The sequence below is a fragment of the Misgurnus anguillicaudatus genome, chromosome 5 (assembly GCF_027580225.2).
Source record: "Misgurnus anguillicaudatus chromosome 5, ASM2758022v2, whole genome shotgun sequence".
NCBI lineage: Eukaryota > Metazoa > Chordata > Actinopteri > Cypriniformes > Cobitidae > Misgurnus > Misgurnus anguillicaudatus.
In genome coordinates, this window is record NC_073341.2 from 12,532,371 (window position 1) to 12,552,296 (window position 19,926).

Below are 19,926 nucleotides of genomic sequence, written 5' to 3' on the forward strand. Positions count from 1 at the left end.
CTTATATTGCATATTAATTTTACATAAAAATACATCTTTTACACAGAGGTTTGTGAATTAAAAAAAACATGAATATTTACAGGTTTAGTGGAGTAATTAGGTGCAAATTTTCCATGGAGCGAGGAGCAGGAAATGGTAAGCATGGAGCGATTATGAAATTGGAAGTTTTTGCCGCTCCCCTTCCACTCACATACTTTGTAGTCAACACTACAGAGTTTGAATATTTCATGTTTAAAACAGTACTGTTGATATATTTTTGGTACATTGGTTCATTGCATTTAGATTTATGTATTACATTGTAAAAAAGTATAAGTTGGCTCAACTTGAAAAAACAGACTTCATTTTTTTTACTAAAATGTTCTCATTTTAAGTGAACATTTAAGGTTTAAAGATAAAAAATCACTTCAATAGATAACACTTAAAATTAACTAAAAGTCACTTAAAGAGTAACTAAACCCTTAACCAACTTTTTTTAGTTAATGATCTGTAAGAATGATGCTTTATTAGTGCTGTTCATTGATTTTAGTAAGTTTTTTGACATTTGGATGTAAAGTGTTTCAATACTACAATATTTGGTGTAAAAACGTTTGAGTGCTGCCCTCTTCAGGTTGAACGGTGGCTACTGCAGTTGAATTTTCCTATTGGATGTTGGGTCCAAAAAGTAACTCGTGACGTAAGCAGGTTCAAGCTCACAACGCCCTTGTGACGATCTCACCACATGCTTGGTACAAGCTTAGTTCGTCTCCTCTATCTCCGTTGGGATCTGCCTACTTTTCTTGCATTTTTCAAATATTGCCAGTGGGTGGAGTCAGGCTCTGACCAGGGGTTTAGTTACGCTTTAAAGTTAGATTTAATTTTTTTAGCCTTTATTGAAGCAATTTTTTAAAGGTGCAGTGTGTAAATTTTAGCACCATCTAGTGGTGAGGTTGCGAATTGCAACAAAAGGCTTAGTCCACTGCTCACCCCTCACTTTTGAAACACATAAAGAAGCTACGGTAGCCGCCACTGGACAAACATGTCATCGTCGGAGACAACATAGTAAAAAAATGTGTCCGTTAAGGGCTTTTGTAGAAAAATGGTGACTTCCGTGTAAGGGGACCCTCTGTGTATGTAGATAAAAAGGTCTTGTTCTAAGGTGGTAAACACATAATGGTTCATTATGAAAGGTCTTTATACACCCCTGATAATATAGTTTTGTATATTATTTTGCATTTCTGTCAAGAGATGCCTCTAAAAATTACACACTGCGCCTTTAAGTTGATCCAACTTTTACTTTTTACAGTGTATGTAGTAGAAAAGTAAATTATTAATACCACTAAGGTTTTTGGCTTGTGACATTTATCAATTTAATAAGAAATCTTACACCCCCCCCAACATTTTTGCTCAAATTCTTTCAATATTAATATTATTAATATTACATTTTTTCAATATTAATACAACACAGCAAAACAGTAATTTACTGTACAGGAATGTGCTTTGTTATCTAAATTTAATTTTTCTCCATCACCTCGTTTTAATTTGCATAATACAATTTTATTATTTATGATTTAAAATAGTTTTCATGTTTTCGTGCGGGTCCCAGACAACTCGGATTTCCCAACTTAAAACTGGAAATAACCTCTAAATTAATTCACATTAAAAATATTTAGTAACGTTAAAAGAGCGGTTGAGGTGGGATATATCTTAAATCCGAGTTGTCTGGAACTCAGCACGAGACAATCTACGTGCGCTGTTTCACATCTATCCAGCAGATGCCGCCGCTGTTCGCTTTCTAATATTCGATTCCTACTATAACAAAGGCTTAGCTTATGAATATTAATCCGGTTTAGCTAACATTGCTTGGTAACGACCCAAAGCGTCGGCTCACATAACTCAATAAATATTCAAAAGCCAAGCATCTATTCGCCAACCGGCACCCACCCTCTTTCAAACGTCAGTATTTCAGCCAATCTCGCTTTTCTTGCGTAATAAATATTCATGAGGTGAACTTTCGCCGTAGTAGATTTGGTGAGGCTCGCTACGTGATGTGGCGCCGCGCGCTTCCTGTATGCGTTTAGTCCAGAGATTTCCATCTCTCAACCCCCGGAGTTCAGCGTCTGTCCCCGGAGCCAGGCGGTCAAAACACACCAAATTTTCATCATGTCTGTGAACCTGAGCAAAAACGGCCCGGCCCTCACCGCGGCCTACAACGAGGTGGTTAATGAGAAATCTGAGACTAACTGGTGAGTTAATGGTTGTGTCTTTATTACACTCACTGACATCTTCATGTGTAGCATGTTAGCTGCTGCTGCGGCTTCATATACGCCCTGAAACGCCATAACTTCTGCTTATCTAAATCAATGCAACGCCCATTTATTATATTGCTTAGCTCTCGTGCAGAATTTCTGTATACGTTTTAATTTTTCGTCCACATCTCGTGAACAAAACAGTGAGAGGACAGTATTCTCATTTCCTCGCTCTGTTGCTCTCAGGTCACATACAGTATGCTTTAAGGTTAACGTACATTAATGCTCACGTTTTTCATACAGTTTTTTTGCTTTGCAACATTTTAAAGTATAAGATCAGTTGATCTTATCCGTTTAGAAAGATCTGAACTTTTAAGAAGTGCCTCGTTAACCTCTTATCCTCCTTGTCTATCTATATATGGCTCCTGGGGTTGGCAACTCCCTGCCTACTGTCTGTAACTCCTGCAAGTTTATACGTAAGATTATAAAAGATCATTTAGTTTATTAAGGTGTTTGTATCAGCCTACTGTAAGTATACTGTTCTGTGAGACACTTCCTGTTTGCTAATGGTACTGGGGGAAGGCCTTTACTTCATAAAGTTCATGTCCTCTTATATAATATTGACCAAATACCACCAGGGCAAAGTATGCTCGAACTGTAAACTTTCATTTTTAATATGAAGATTAGACGATATACTCTTGAGGATGAGATGAGCTGGGAGTTTAGTATGTAGGAGTGATTATAATTGGCCTACATTAATTAATTACATTCAAGATCCCGGTTGGATGAAATCGTGTACAGCTAAAGGACTTTTCTTAAAGGGGACATTTCACAAGACTTTTTTAGGATGTAAAATAAATCTTTGGTGTCCCCAGGGTACGTATGTGAAGTTCTAGTTCAAAATACCCCACAGAAAATGTATTATAGCCTATTAAAATTACCACTTTGTAGGTATGTGTCCTTTAAAATACAAATGAGCTGATCTCTGCACTAATTGGCAGTGCTGTGGTTGGATAGTGCAGATTAAGGGGCGGTATCCCTTTCTGGCATCACAAGGGGAGCCAAATTTCAATGACCTATTTCTTAACATGTTTGCAGAGAATGGTTTACCAAAACTTAGTAACTGGGTTGATCTTTTTCACGTTTTCTAGGTTGATAGAAGCACTGGGGACCCAATAATAGCACTTAAACATGGAAAAATACAGATTTTCATGATATGTCCCCTTTAAATTGCTAAAAAATAACACGCACACATGGAGAGAGAGAGAGAGATACTGCTTTCTAGTCTCAGTATGTGCATTTCCTGGTGGTCGAACCCACGACCTTTGAACCTCTAATAATCTACCAATTTGATATATTATTATATTTTTTATCTAACATAAAACAAGTGTAATATTCACATTGTGTCAATAAAGTCCCTTTAGGGAAGTTGTGCCACTAGGCAGCCATGCTTGCAACGCCTCCAAGCATGCAAGATTAAAGTCCTATCTAGCCGAATGGGAAAAGACCGGGATTTCTTTAATTTAAAATGTTAAAATCACAATTAAACAACATCTTTCAGGCCAACAAGTAACCTGACATCAACTTTACCTTTACATTTACTTCTAAAAGCTGAAGTATAGTAAACATTTGGAAGAGTGCGCGCGTATGTGCACCGCAGGATTTTTGAAACCCAGCATAGTTTGTGCATGCACCTACAGGAGAATGTAGTATGTAGCCCTGGAGATGCATTGCATGTTGCCGCAATGCGGATGCGTCGAACGTCTGTGTACATGTATGAGTCAAATAAACTATGGCTGTATCTGAAACTGCCTACTTTCATACTATATAGTAGGCGAAAAGCAGTAGGTGAGGCGAGTAGTATGTCCAAATTCAAAGTAGGCGAAAAGTACCCTGATGGTCCACTACTTCTGACAAGATTCCAAAGTGTTCATTCAATGGACCCTTTGCTATCCCCGGGAAAGGAGTTACCCAACGAAGAAGACTACAGAGGGGCGTGGTTTTATTAAAAAAATGTCTGAAAGCGGTAACGTTGTTCTATTGAAACACATATATTAAACAGCTGTCTATTGTGGTTAAGTTGCGTTTGTTTAACGTCATTTCAGGTAACAACATGGCGGATGTAGTGCGTCCGGATTTATTAATACTATATATAGATAGACGGTTTTAGCAGTAACAACATAAACAAGCTGCTTTCGTGGTCAACACGTAACTTTCGGTTAACTCCGCTAAAAAAAATTAAAAAAGTCCTTTTAAAGTAGTTTATTTATATAACAAACAAAACAAACAACACATAGATTACCTAGGAAAACCAAAACATTTGTTATTTTCGACGAGGTATTTGTTTAAGAGTTCAGTTTAGCAACTAGTCAGACCATTAAAACTGAAGCCGGAAGTAAAGTTCTGACCAGACGCTTAATCTGTTATAAAGGTCAATGAGTCTGTTACATTATGCGATTTTGGATGCAGTCTATATTTTGCAAGGCTGTGCATTCAGCTGTGCGCGTACGTTCACATACACATAAAAGAACTGACTATACTCTGGGCTTTAAGCTTAACATTTTTTATTTTCTAATCACTTACTCACTCTCATGTTTTTACAAACCTGCAGAAATTTCTTTGGTCTGATGAACACAAAGGAAGAAATATTTGGCTGAACTATCCCTTTCCAGGTCGTCTCGGCTACTGCACATGCGCACAGGTTGGCAAGCGCCTCACATGACTCTGTACAGGGCCCTTTATTGATTAATGATTGGTTCTTTTAACTATAAGGCAGGACGTACGTCGCCAGAGCGTTCATACTGAGCGTTGAAAAATGGGGCTGTGGCGATACATCTCGTCAAGGGTGTGATTCTGTGTTTCATGCACAGCTGGTGCATATACTACGGCTCTGTGATCAATAGAAAGTCCTTTTCAATCTAAAATCGTTTAGTATGCGCATTTAAAGAGCAAACAAAATCATTCAAAATATTCTTTATTATCATGAAAATACCTTAAACAATTATAAGAACTGCGATATAAATAATCCTCATTTCCTGGAAAAGCGTGTGATTGTACTTCTTCTGCAGCGCAAATGGAGTTTCTGCACGAGAGCGCCCTCTGGCTTTTGGATGTGGTGGCATTTATAACCATAATTCGTTAAAATTCGTTCATTGAGAAAATGGGCATTTGCACGATTAATCGTCACAGTCCTATTGATGAACCATTCTCTGCAAGCATGTGAAAAACATAGGTCATTAAAATTTGGCTCCCCTTGTGATGTCAGAACTAGTGGATTTTATTATAATAATATCGCCCCTTAATCTGCACTATCCAACCACGGCACTGCCATTTAGTGCAAAGAGAAAATAATTGACCGCTCAATTGATTGGTATTTGCATTTTATCAGCTACTTTGCATTTAAAAGGACACACCCAAAAACAGCACATTTTTGCTCACACCCCTACAAAGAGGCAATTTTAACAGATTACAACTTTTATTTTGCAGTAGCTGTGTGCTTATCATCATTTATCAAAATATCATCTTGTGTGTTCATCAAAAAAAAAAAAAAATCATGCAGATTTAGAACAACATGAGGATCAGAAAATGATGACACTTTTGCGTGAACTATCCCTTTCAGCTGAGCTCAAATTAGCAATGCTGATTAAATCACCAGCTCTGCTTTAACATTTACAACTGTTATTTCTCTGGTAAACCACATTTAATCATGTGACTAAATGAATGCACTGTCCTGTAAGCTTTACTAGAAATAAATGTCTGCACTTCTTATTCCTTATTACTACACTTCCTGTTTCTAAAGCTAAGAGAGTGAGTGTTTAAAGAGGAAGTTGATACAGCTTCCTTTCTGTAGAAGGTTTAGGAAAACCACAGCAGTCATCACAAACACAACATTATTGATGCGCCACAAAGGAAATATATTGTAATTAAAAATAAAAGTTTTTTATTATTGAGATTTGTATTGTATTGTATTGTATTGTAACACGCTTTCTGTGATAGCTGAGGACTCCTCCCTCCTTTTCTAGACCATACGGCAAAAAGTCTCGTTCTCGTTACATACATAATGTTTTTTGTTCTGATACTTTTATTCTTTTTTAAATGTTAAAAAACTTGCTTTGTCACAATGTAAAACAACTTGGTACTTTATTTGTGAACCTATTACACTGTTGCACAGATGGACATATGGAGGGCTTATTTGGTATAATGATTTGATTAATAGTCTTAAAGAGCTTGTTTGAGTTACTATCACAATTACTGATAATGTGATTACTGATAAAGTAATGTTCGACTCTTGCCACCTTGAGTGCTTCACTATAGTGAGAGAAGTGCTCATCATACTGTACATTGGCTTGTGCACAGTTAGTTCTGACTTCTTAAATTGTCGTTCTAGTTGTCTGTTTTTCCCTTTAAGTAATCTCAGTTCACTTGTGTACCAAGGTGATGTTTTTGAAAATGAGACAACACGTTCTTTCCTAGGAGCAAGAACCTCCAAGGTAGAAGATAGGACAGAATTATAATCTTCCACAGTTTTTATATCATGATGTTCTGAAATTAAACAAGCAAACTTGTCACAGTTGATGTTCTTAACATTTCTAAAACTACTCACTCTCTTTTGAGAGACTAGTTTTGAAGAAGGGAGAGGCAGGTTAAAGGAAAGAAGCTTATGGTCACTAATAGGTAAATCGTGGCTCTCAAGCTGGTTAATGTCCACATCAACTGAACACACTAAATCAAGTGTATGGTCTTTATTATGGGTGGGAAAGTTAACATGCTGAGTAATGTTAAAACAATCCAACGTGTCCATAAAATTAACTGTGTTTAAACATGTTTTATTATCCACATGAATATTAATATCACCTAGAAGAACCATAGCTGGACAAATAGAACTGGCAAGATCAGATAACCACAGAGTCCAAGTGAGGTTAAAACGAGAATAACTGCAAAAATCCAACAGCATCGCATGATGGAACAATAACTCCAGCAGACTAAGTAAACACGTCAACAGTCCGACACCCAGCCGGAAACAGTGGAGATGCCACCAGAGCAAAGTAAAATCCAGGACAGGGCAGACGAATCCACAGGCACCAAGGCTGATTAAATCCGGAGCACGAGCGGAGTAGGACCACAGTCACGCCACACAACGGTGCACTGCACACCGACAAGTCAGCCCCGACCACGCTACACAGTGCTCTGGAGTGCTGCACGCCGCCGATTCAACCATCACAGAGTACACACATATCAGGTGTACAAAGTTAAAACTGTGACAGTACAGTGAACAAATAAAACAATAAAATCCAACGTTAAAACATAGATTAATAAAACAGCTCTGGAGAAGAAGCGGCAGCCAAAACGCGCCAGCGTCCTCCTCAACCGGAAAAAATATAGGGTTTATGATAAAAGAGACGCTCGCATTTGCCAGATACTCGCATAATCTGTCTTGCGTTGCGTGTATGTTGTGAACGACGTGGGCGTCTCTTTTATCATAAACAATTTTGATGCGTGTGCAGCAGGCACTTATTTTGACAAAACATGTGATGCACACAGGATCTCTCAACACCCAGAACACATATTTTAAAAAAGGGAACCACACACGTGACACTCCGAACACTTATTTTGAATTGGCGCCCCTCGGATGAGCAGTCAGGAGCAGCCACTGGTGGTTAAGGGGCCAGTCACACCAAAAGCGCTTTAAACGCTTGCAAACGCAAGGCGCGACGCACTGCCTTTAAAAAAAAAAAAAAGAGCAGTGCGACGCGGCTTTTCATATTGCTAAGCAACCACCGAGTCAGCTGTCTTGTCAATCAAATATTGAAGCGTGAGCGCTCTTTTGCTGTTAACTGTCATATTAGCAGAAACTTTAAAAAGAGGACACTTGCTCTGACCTTGTTTGGGGGTGAGAGGTGAACAAACACGCAGGAGAGAGTGAGCGAGTGGAGTCCGGTTCTTCAAAGCAACTGTAAACTTCCTTCACAACAACGTAAGGCCCGCCTCTCCCCTCATTCGATTGGACAATGGAAAGACATGAATGACGTCGGCCGCTTCTCCGCTCTCAGCGCTCCTTCAAAAACGCGTGCGCGGCAGGCGGCAAAAAACCGCAAGGTGCTCGGCGCGCATAAACAGCGCGCAAACGCGCCCTGCCTATAGAATATCATTCAAAAAAGGCGCCTGCAACTGCCATAAACGCTTTTGGTGTGACTGGCCCCTAAGAATGTCATACTACTTGTCCTTGTAGGTCTCTTTCTGATTTGGTTAGCTTCTAACAAGTTACATTTATGTAATAAATATGTTTTTTATATGAATTTCCATTGATAAAACCATGGTTTTACTATTGGTTTGTCCATGGTTTTTGTAGCAAAGTGTATGGTTAATTTGTGATAACCATGGTTTAACCATAGTAACCATCATTTTTATTGTAGTAAAACATGTTTTTTTTTAAGTGTGGCAGATGAATTTGCATCAAAATACTGTACAGTTTGATTTGTTGCTGCTAGATTTGACATTGCCAACAACTTTTGTATTTCTACAGGGTTCTCTTCACATATGAAGGCAACACCAATGACATCCGATTGGCTGAGAAAGGAGGTCAGTTTTCCTAAAGCACTGATCTTATAGAGACACAAATAGTGAATTGTTGTTTTTGGCTTGAGTGTTATGTATGTAGGATGCCTAAAATACCAAAGTGGTTACGGCAAGCCTACGTCCATCTTTACCCAGCAGCTGTGGTTTTGATGTGTGCCACATTATTTGAATAAATTCAATAAGAAACTAGACAGTTCAGCGAAATCAATACCATCAAAGATTGAAACAGATTTATTTAAAGATTTGTCAGAAGCTCTTACTGGAAAATGAAGATAAATCACAAAAGGCTGTGTTACATTGACTTTACCTTGGTGAGGGGCTGTTTTGAAGCAATAAACCCATTTAGTCTAAACGTAGAGTGTCTAAGCTTGTTTTAATGTGGTATTGCTCTTTATGTTAGTGTGTGATAATATGATCCAGCATGTGTGTGTATTTTCAGATGGAGGTCTAGAGGAGATGGTTGAGGAGTTGAACAGCGGGAAGGTGATGTACGGTTTCTGTCGTGTTCAAGACCCCAACTCTGGCCTTCCCAAATACGCCCTCATCAACTGGGTAATTGTTTCTTCATGTTTCCTCAACTCTAACTTAGAGATGCACCAATCGACCGGCCATAAATAGGAACCCGACTGCTTTTGCTCCCTAATGGCACTTTTCTACCACACGGGTCAGGTCTGGTCAGCACACCTCACTTTGACTTGGTTAGCTTTTTCCATCAAGTTTAGTATCACTTCGCAGTGGGAGGGATTATAGCCATGTCGTTATATTTGTGCTGTCTACTGCTGTGACATCATACAAGTGAGAGCGTCGTTGGAATGCCATACGTTCCCATACATTCATTTATTTCTCAGTCCGCCACAAAATCAAACGTAACCACAAATAAATTATCACTACGTCTTTCAAACATGACAAACACCCATGAAAAAAATGTGAAAAAAATTCATTGAATTTGCTCTATTTTTTTAAGGTTAGTGGTTGCACAAAATAGGGTCAGGTATACCTTTTTTCACGTCCAGCTCATGCGCGCACGCATCCGCGCAGCATTCAAAGTATACTCACAGCGGCTACGCCCAGATGGCCGTGTTCAACACGTAGGCAATACAAATGATTTCTTATTCAAATTATTACTCTACCAGTCCGGCAGGACAGCACTGATTTGCGACATTTACAACACAGTACAGTGTTGTACGTGTACTGTCTGTGCACCAACACGAAAATTACGTCATGCGGACGTCATTCTAAGCAAATACTCTAGTCGTCTGCACAATGGTAACCATTTAGAAACCCAACAACAAAACAGAAACTTGTATATAAAATACTAATACATGAATATCAGCTGACGTCACTCACTTGTCTTCCGCCATTTTGAGTACCTGAAGTGGCCGCAAAAGAACTAGAAGCTATGCCTTCAATATGTTGTGAGCATCAACATTTTTACAACACTAAGAAGGCTCAACACAACATGATACTTGCTTGAAGTATCACCTGTGTCTCTACACGTGAACTCGAGCATCGAGAACAATGTTTGTGAAAAAGAAGGTTTTGAACAACTGACTTTGGTTGATTTGGCTTCTGCTCGCCGCCATCTTTCCAGTCAAGATGTATCGATCTTTGAATGCGACGTAAGGAGGGAGGAGAGTAAAGATGGATAGCTCCTAAAGCATAGTTCCATATAAATGCACAGATAATTCGTTGTTTTGTCGCAAGTGAAAACAATATTGGCCTTCTAATTGAAAAAGGAGCCTCATATGAGATTCATTCATTCGCATTCGGAAATCGATTATTTACGTCTGGCAGAGATGACGAGCGGACACCATAACTGCCAAAGTCAGTTGTACAAAACCTTTCTTTTTAGTAATGCTCGCGTTCATGTGTAGAGATCCAGGTGATACTTCGAACAAAGTTTCATGTTGTGTCGTGCCTTCTTATGTTTTAAAATAGTGGTAGTTCGGTAGCAGCGAACAGCGGCTGGAAGAACGCATCAGGGATCGAGTAGGCATCACACCCTAACCAAGATATATTTTTTAAAGTAGCGTTTCTTTTCATGACAGTCAATGTGCGACATGTTGTCTTTCGTAGCCATTTACTGGATCCGTAAGAATCATAGACTGTAAAAGATAAGAAATCCGTAAATCGTAGCAAGGTAGCCAATGCTTGTCAATAGCCTACTGGTACTCGGTAGGTACTCAAGATGGCGGCATGACGTAAAAGTTCACATGAATGAAATCCATCTATATAACAACATATTAAAAATTTATAAGTTCCCATTTTTTTCTGATCTTAACTCTTTCCCCGCCATTGACGAGTTATCTCGTCAATTAAGGGCAGAGTGCACAATGTTTGAAAAACGCTTTGGAAAAGGAGACGGGCCGACTACCAAAACACACTTGTAGCCAATAAGCAGTAAGGGGCGTGTCTATTAACCGACCTTCTTGCCGTGGTTGGGTATGTGTGGGGCGGGCCTTTTAAAAGAAGGTCCAGATTCTATTGGGGTAGGGGGTGATTGTAGGTGATTTCAAATATCAACATTGGCTTTTAAACATTGTGCACGCCTTTAAGAGAAAACGCTTTCCTGCCAATGATGAGAATTTCCGGCTTTCCGCAATGCCGCTTTTATTCCGCAACTTTTACAACCCGGAAGTAATGCCTCACATGAAAGAGAAAGATCTCTGTGTATGTTTTAAAGATCGCTCTGCATCTGGGGCCTCATTTATAAAATGCTGCGTAAAAACCATCCTACATTTGATCTTACGATCATTTAACAAAAATGCGTACGTGTGATTCATAAACCGAACGTACGCGCAGAAAACGCGCGTACCCCTTTCAAATCTATCAATCGCAAATGATCTTGAACTTGTGCGCAGCTGAGCAGTTTCAGATCTCCACCTTTAAACGATGCCTAATTAATGTCACAGACATATAAAAGAGCACTTCTCAATGTTTAAACCCAATTTTCGAGCAGCAAGATTGGCTTATTTTCCAAAAACCTGCAGCAATCAGACAAGCAAAAGTGCGTACGTCTGCCCAGACCCTGACGTGGCGCTAAGCACTTTTCCACGTCAAAGACAGTTTTTATAAATATGGACTTTGCCGTGGATTTTTGCCTACGCACACTTTACGATCAAATTTGTGCGTATGCACGCTTTATAAATGAGGCCCCTGATCTCTATCAAAAGTCCTTCACAAAAATAGAATTATCTCAGCTTTTTGCTCAAAAATTTGTGTTTTTGAAGAAATCTACCCATATTTGAGAGGTGATAAGAAGAGAACTAATAAAGGTGGGATGAAAGCACAGGGTCTGTTCTTTCATTTAATGTATTGTTTGTTTATATATTTAAAGAAGAACATTTTCTGGAAGGCATTAAACTTTTGTGAAAATCATGAAAAATGCTGGCGCTGGCTGGCTACTTTTTAAAAAAAAAAAACGATGGCAGGGAAAGAGTTAATTAAATGCATAAAATTACCCTTTATTTTGATATTCACACCCATTATTCACTCTCATGCAAAGCATGCTTGGAACTGGAAATCCCTGCCCAGTTTTAGCAATATTACAACAAAAATAATTCATTTAGTCCCAACTTAAATGATTTAAGTTCACATAGGTTGATTTAAACATGTGATACACCTGATACACAAAAAAGGATCATTTTTTTTCAATGTACCATTATAAAGCTTGGAACATCCAGGACATTTTATTATATAACATTGATTGTGTTCGTCTGAATAAAGATAATCACATGCATTAAGGATTTTTGGGTGAACTATCCTACTATACTACAAATGCATATTTACAATCTTATTTTGAAATGTGAACATAGAAAACACAATATTTATTCTGTATATCATGTACGTTTCTTAGAGTCTTAAAAATCTTTAAATCTTTTCTTCAGTATGTTTATTTCATTAAAATGCAGTTGCCGTTGTTGATATTTTTGTCACTGTGTTTTCAGACAGGAGAAGGTGTCAAAGATGCTAGAAAAGGGCAGTGTGCGAACCATGTGAGCACCATGGCTAACTTTCTCAAGGTATTTGGCTATATCATGTTTGAATATATGTGCGTATGTGTATATAAATATAGATGTGTGTGTGCGTGTGCGTGTGTGTGTGTGTGTGTGTGTGTGTGCGTGCGTGTGTGTGTGTTTGTTTGATTAGGTTAATGATAAGTGAACTCACACAATGAGTCACAGTTCTGCAGTTTTTCGCTCTTATCAACAGGTTATGACATCATGAATGTTTATTTGTAGAGCTAATGTTGAGATAAGAAGCATCAAAGTTTGATTTCAATTATTGATTTACATAAATTTCAGTCTTGCTGAGTCAATATTAAAAATATCAAGGTTAAAGGAATAGTCTGCTCATTTTCAATATTAAACTATGTTACTATTACCTTAACTAAGAATTGTTGATACATCCCTCTATCATCTGTGTGCGTGCACGTAAGCGCTGGAGCGCGCTGCAACGCTACGATAGCATTTAGCTTAGCCCCATTCATTCAATGGTACCATTTAGAGATAAAGTTAGAAGTGACCAAACACATCAACGTTTTTCCTATTTAAGACGAGTAGTTATACGAGCAAGTTTGGTGGTACAAAATAAAACGTAGCGCTTTTCTAAGTGGATTTAAAAGAAGAAATAGCACTTTTGGGAGTACTTTGACTTGGCGCAGTAACACCCTCCCTCTCCCATTATGAGAGGGAGAAGGGGAGCGGACTTTTCAGGCACGTCCAAGTACTCCCAAAAGTGCTATTACGCCATAAAATATAGTTCCTCTTTTAAATCTGCTTAGAAAAGCGCTACGTTTTATTTTGTACCACCAAACTTGCTCGTATAACTACTCGTCTTAAATAGGAAAAACGTTGATGTAGCGCGCTCCAGCGCTTACAAGCACGCACACAGATGATAGAGGGATGTATCAACAATTCTTAGTTAAGGTAATAACATAGTTTAATATTGAAAATGAGTAGACTATTCCTTTAAATTTTGACAGAATGTTCCTCACATTACATAGGAAGAAAACAGTAAATCACAAAAAAAGACTTAAGCTGGGTTTTCACTGGCAGAGTCACAAATGTCCTGCACATGTTTGTACATAAGTGATCTATGAATTGTGTGCTTTGTTAAAAAGATCCCATAGACTTGCATGAAAGCTGTATCTAGTGACCAGAATGTCATGAAGACAAAAGAGTGGGCTGTTTTTTTCAGCAGGTTAAAAACCTCAGATAATAAATCAATAAAGACGCAACTTCATTATATTTTAATCTTGCCATACATGTAAGCAACTTGCTTAGATCAGAAATTTTAGTGTAAACAGGAAAACGGTTAGAGAACCTCCCGTGTAATTACATCTAATTGATTTGTTTTGTAGTCTGGCTAAGCTAACTGTGTTTGGTTAACTGCAGTGTTATTTGTTTATGTTGTATCTTACGGTGTATTTGTTTGATTAAAAACCGAACTAGGGTTGCTAATAAATAAACTGATGGAAATATATCTGTACGTGGGTGTTTCGGGTGAAACCAGCTTGTGATTCATTTTAAGCATTAAAACCAGGTTTGTGTTTGATATTAGCGTGTGGGATTCAGTTTGCTGTGATGTTTCTCAAGGGAGCTCACGTGACCATAAACGCGCGGGCAGAGGAAGATGTGGAGCCTGAAGTCATCATGGAGAAAGTGGCTAAAGCCTCAGGAGCTAACTACAGCTTCCACAAAGAGTCCAGCCGCTTCAAAGACTCGGGGCCGCAGGGGCCTGTGGTCAGTGTCTTAAACGCACACAAACACACAGATATTTTTATTTTGTTTTATTTCTGTCCCTAGAACACACACACACTAACCCACATAAAATTTATTGTTGGACAACAATGAAAAAAGGTTTTACAAATGCTGTTCTTTAGATGAGTTAAAGAGTTTAATGTATTATGTATCATGTAATGCCCTAATGGCCAAACATAACATAACATAAATAAGTCGCACCATTGAAAAATTAGGTCGCAAGTGCGGCCAGCCGTTCAAGTGAAAAAAGTCTCCGCAACTCGAAAGTCTTTTTCAGGTTCAACAACAGATGTACACCGTGGTCTTAACCAATCACATAGTGAAGGGTGGACACCTCCCTCCCTCATTATGGGCGTTTCACACACAGTACGCAGCAACGGCGAGTGTTTAGTTCTTTTTAAATAGGAGACATGCGGAAAGCGGCAAAACGGGGGCGGATACAGAGGAAGCGGAGTTGGTCCACGTGCCTTGCCTGTGCACCCCAAAAAACTGTCCCTTTTAAGCACATGGCTCTTCACGGCAGGCGGCGTTAAAAATAAACATATTTGCACTAAATGCTGCACAAAATGCTTCCACTATACATGAGAAAGCTGTAGCCACGTGGCGATTCAGCCGCTTGCCGTGTACCGTGTGAAACGGCTTTAACTATGAGCCGCGTTTGTGGACAAATGTGACGCGAATGCCGCGAGAGAGCGCCAAAATGCACAAAATAGACCGAGTCTGTGCGCGCGAAAGAGACAAAATGTACGAAAGAGTCGGAGTCTGTGTGTGCAAGAGAGAGACACAAAATGTATGAAAGAGTCGGAGTCTGTGTGCATAAGAGACAGACGCTTGGGCGCTTGTAAAACTGCGGTGTTAAAGGGGACAGAGAATGAAAAACCATTTTTACCTTGTCTTTGTTGAATAATGGTAGTCTACCCACATTCACAAACATACAAAAAGTGCTAAACATGCTAAACATCTCAGTCTCATAGAAATTCCTCTTTTAGAAATGTCAGCCAGAAAACAGCCCTGAAAAAACTGATGCTTATGATACCACAGGCATCTAACTGCCCCTCCACTTTAAAATAATTGCCTACGAGGCAATTCATGTAAACGAGGCGGAATCATGTCTGCCGCGCTAAACGCCTCATTCGCATCGCGAGATCTCCAGACGCACGTCAACGCGTCTTTACATTGACTTAACATTGAAATCACTCGTGCTTGACGCCTCCACCGTGGCTGGTCTGAACGCAGCATGAGAACGTTTCGGCATGACGGTGGAAACAAGTTTTTGACTTTGGTTAGTTTCGTCTAGGGGTGGGAGATAAATGGCCTGCGATTCAAATGGAGTACCGTTTACTACACAGAGCTGTATTTCACCGAAAGGCTAGGCAAAATCACGTTCATAATCGTGGACAAATCGCCTCCGATAATGTATGCGATTTTTGCCTAGCTTCTCTTGTGAAATACGGCTTTGTGTAGTAAATGCTGCTCCATTTGAAAGCAGGTGATGGCTTTACTGATGAGATACGAATGAAAACCGCAGGCCATTTATCGCCCACCTCTTGTTTAGTCATTGGAACACATGTCAGAATTATTTAATATTTGTATTCTAACAGCAGAATGCATCTGACAGGTCTTATGATGGCACAATAGTGAATGGATCAGTGCCGGCCCAAGGCCTGTTTATTTAAAATGCCAATCACAGGGAATGAGCCGGGATGCTCAGAATATGGAAAATTTTTTGGTTGTTTGAAATAATTAATTCGCTTCACTTCTAAAAGCGTTATCCTCTATAGTGCATTATGATTAAGTAGATAATGTATGTATTGTTAATGGTTGCATGTTTGACATTTTCATTGGTCAGAATCAGTACCGTACAAAAAGCAACCACTGAACTACAGAGAAAGCTTGTTTTAAAGCATTTGCTTACTGATAAATCGGTATTTCAGCTTTGTTTGCAGAGGTGGTTCACCAAAAATGAAAAATCTGTCATTGTTTACTCATCCTCATGGATTTCGAAACCCATTTCTGTCATGGAATGCAAAAACAGACTTTTTGGTATTATCCATAATAATGAAAGGGGCTTTAAAGCTCTTAAAATGGTGCAAAAGCAACGATATCATAAGTCTTATGAAGTCATAAATACAATATCTTTATGTGATAAACAAACTCAAAACTAAGCCATTATTCAACCAGCAGCTTTTGGGAGCTTCTAAAAATAACAACATACATTTACTCTGTGTAACACCTAAACCTATCGTATGACTTTTAAAGACTTGTAATATACTGCATGAGTTTTATAAACGAAATTTTAACTTTTTAAAGCTACAGTTCCTATTTATTGTAGTTGTATGCAAAAGACTGATAAGCCCTTTTTTCAAATTTTTTCCTGAAACTGAGGGAAGTAAGTCAAACTGATTTGAAGAATATAATTACATTTAATTTATCACATTTTCCCTGGAGGTTTCTCACCAAAATCAGCACAAAAGAGATATTTCATTTGTCCTGCTAATAATTTATTTTCCCACACAGGGATCAGTTTACCAGAAGACTAATGCCATGTCGGAAATTAAAAAGACGAACAAAGACAATTTCTGGGCCCAAGCAGAGGTAATACAGCATGCATAAGCAATTAAGTTCAGTGTTTCGCTAGTCCTCTGTTTTTGTTTTACTAAATGCATTTGTCTCTTTCTCAGAAAGATGAGGAGAAACGTATTCAGGAGGAGAAGAGGAGGGCAGAGGAGGATAGACAGAAACTGGAGAAGGAAAGAAAGGACAGAGAGATGAAAGAGGCGGAGTTACGGGATAAGAAAGCTAAAGAGAGAGCGTCACAGATAGACCAACAGAGGTCAGCAACTTTACTGTTTGTATGTTTGTTGGAGTTAACAAAAATTTATTGGCAGGTTTCAAAATTTACTTTCTCCTACACCTGCCAATGGTGGAGAATTTGTTTTTGGAAAAATGTGTATTTTCCCTTTTCGCAACAAAATTCTTCAGCCTTTCTATTGCCTTAAGTAAGAAGTATGCTTGTTAATATGTTATACTTAAGCAATATCGCTCTCGGAGTCGTGTGATATAGCTCTATATAGCCGAGTGCCAGAGGCAATCACAGCCGTGATGATATAGAGCTATATCACACGACTCCGAGAGCGATATTGCTTTTATACAACAGTTCGACGGCACACGTTTGAAAAAAGAAAACTAGAAAACAACAACGGAGTTATTTTAAAAGCCTCTTTGTTTGGGAACTACTTTCTTCCGACACGGATTTAAGGGCGGCCAGAATGACATGTAACACTTTCGGCTGCTTTGAATCTCATAATAACTCAATGGACGGAAAAGCCGTTTCTTTATATTACCGTTTCTTGGTAACAAAGTGTAGTTTTAAGATTAGTTCAGTCGAGAATATATATGTATTATATTTAAATCTGCAGTCGATTAGTAAAGATAGCGCCTGTTTGAACGTTTGCTTAGTGAGATTCGGTACGTATGAGAACCAAAGCATGAGCGGACATCAGGGTTCACTCGCCCCGCTGACCACCGCCCTCTCTGGGCTACATCTCTGACAGGGATTCCCAGTCTCATGTTGGCCTTGTTTGTTTATGATCGTCAAAATGAGATCAAATCAGCAGTATTTGGTGTCATGATCAAACTTTTACTTGTTTTTTTATTCATATTTAGTGTCTTTTGTGTTGTTATTGTTTTGGCGCGAGGTAAAAGTTAATAAAACTATACTTATATAATGTTACTATTGCTTTCCCATTTATTCTTAACACGATACGAGCACTCGATTTTTATTATTAAACTTTGTTCTTGTCAGTACTATATAAAACGGTTTTTTATAAGTGTCAGAGAGATGTTTTTGCATGATGCTTATAAATATATCAGTGGCGATATCTCATAACACCTTTTAGAAGTCATGGTAAAATAATTTGTCAATGTCAACATTTAAAAGCTGCGGGGCTTACCTGCAGTTCCACAGTGTTTTCGGGTTCTGAAAAGAGATATCGCTCCAGAAAAAATATTGTTTACATTCCTCTTTCCAAGTGTTAATCGTCCACACGATGTGACAAGACATTACTCCCATTAACTTTAACGTAACATCCAAGAGCGCTGATCTTTGACGGAATAGTCGCTTCCGATTGGGATTCACAGACTGATTTACGAGCTAGTGAACTAATGAGACACACGGAGAGTTTAAAAACAGCGCATCTGTGTTTGTCCGTGTGTGCGTGCAGTTTTTCCATTCAGAGATGAGCCTGTTTAAAGGACCTCCATTTACTAGGTGGCGGAATGATACGAAAGGTGAAGCGTGACTGTGTCGTTATCAGTAGAATATCACATGGCTCTTAGCCAATCAGGTTCGAGAACCAGAAAGAACTGTTGTATAATTTCATTTAGTTTGAATCTTCCACATTTGTGTTTACCACATACAGTAGATGGCTTGTGTCAGATGTTACTGGCCAACTGGAGAATAACATTTGTTTATTTGTCTCTCCAAAGCCAGTTTTTAATCCTATTTGGCCTTTGGTATGTGTTAATTTTTAAATTATGTGTGTTGTGTTACAGGAAGCAACAAGAGACGGAGACTCAATCCCATGAGAAACAGCAGAGGGTGAGCTACTCTCTCTCTCACATCTGTGTGATTCGTTATCTCTGGACGTGTTCTGACACAGATCTTGTGATGACATGAACATATGTTTGTAGCCTTAAAGCTCACATAACACACACTGTTTCTGCATTTCTGATGTTAATCTGGAGTACCTATGGAGTAGTATTACATCCTTAATATCTCTGAAGAGTCTTTAGTTTAATCAGATTTATAAAAGAAAGATTAGCTTTACCGAATCTTTTCGATAACGGGCGAAAAAATGAAGAAGGAGTTACTACCGCGGGAGGAGCGAGTACGAGTCATGCAACACTATTAACGGTTTCAGCAGTAATAACATAAACAAGCGGCTTTTGTGGTCAACAAGTAACTTCCGGTAAACTGCGCTAAGTAAGGGATAATGTTGAGGCAGCCGGTAGTTATTGGGAAATAAGCCCCGACAGTGTGATCAGGACCCGACGCGAAGCGGAGGGTCTTGTATCACACTGAAGGGGCTTATTTCCCAATAACTACCGGCTGCCTCTACATTATCCCGCTTATTACACGGCTACTTGCCACATAAGAAAAAAAACTGGACATGAATATGAATTTGAAACATTTTATTGGCATATTTGTTTTAAATTAACATTTTTATCCTTCCTTCGGACTAGTTCGTATTGGTCACCGCATGTGCGTCCGATGAAACCATCTATACAACACTGTTTAACTTATGATTCACTACATGTTGGTGTCATTTATATAATATGCATGCGCCTATTTCCTACATAAC

General features: G+C 38.8%; 1 protein-coding gene across 10 annotated transcripts in view; it reads left to right on the plus strand.

Moving 5' to 3' along the window:
• Window positions 1-1,984: 1,984 nt before the first annotated feature.
• The window catches only part of dbnlb (drebrin-like b), a 64,108-nt gene continuing 46,166 nt past the window's right edge, over window positions 1,985-19,926 (plus strand). For 2 of the 10 annotated variants that reach the window (XM_055167958.2, XM_055167965.2), the window contains exons 1-8: window positions 1,985-2,222; window positions 8,749-8,804; window positions 9,241-9,353; window positions 12,749-12,823; window positions 14,399-14,545; window positions 17,081-17,158; window positions 17,245-17,396; window positions 19,118-19,163. In XM_055167958.2, the coding sequence (XP_055023933.1) occupies window positions 2,140-2,222; window positions 8,749-8,804; window positions 9,241-9,353; window positions 12,749-12,823; window positions 14,399-14,545; window positions 17,081-17,158; window positions 17,245-17,396; window positions 19,118-19,163 (750 nt within the window). In that variant the 5' untranslated portion in view covers window positions 1,985-2,139. The remainder of the gene's footprint in view (window positions 2,223-8,748; window positions 8,805-9,240; window positions 9,354-12,748; window positions 12,824-14,398; window positions 14,546-17,080; window positions 17,159-17,244; window positions 17,397-19,117; window positions 19,164-19,926) is intronic. The other 8 variants (XM_055167956.2, XM_055167963.2, XM_055167964.2 and 5 more) reach the window with 7 other exon arrangements.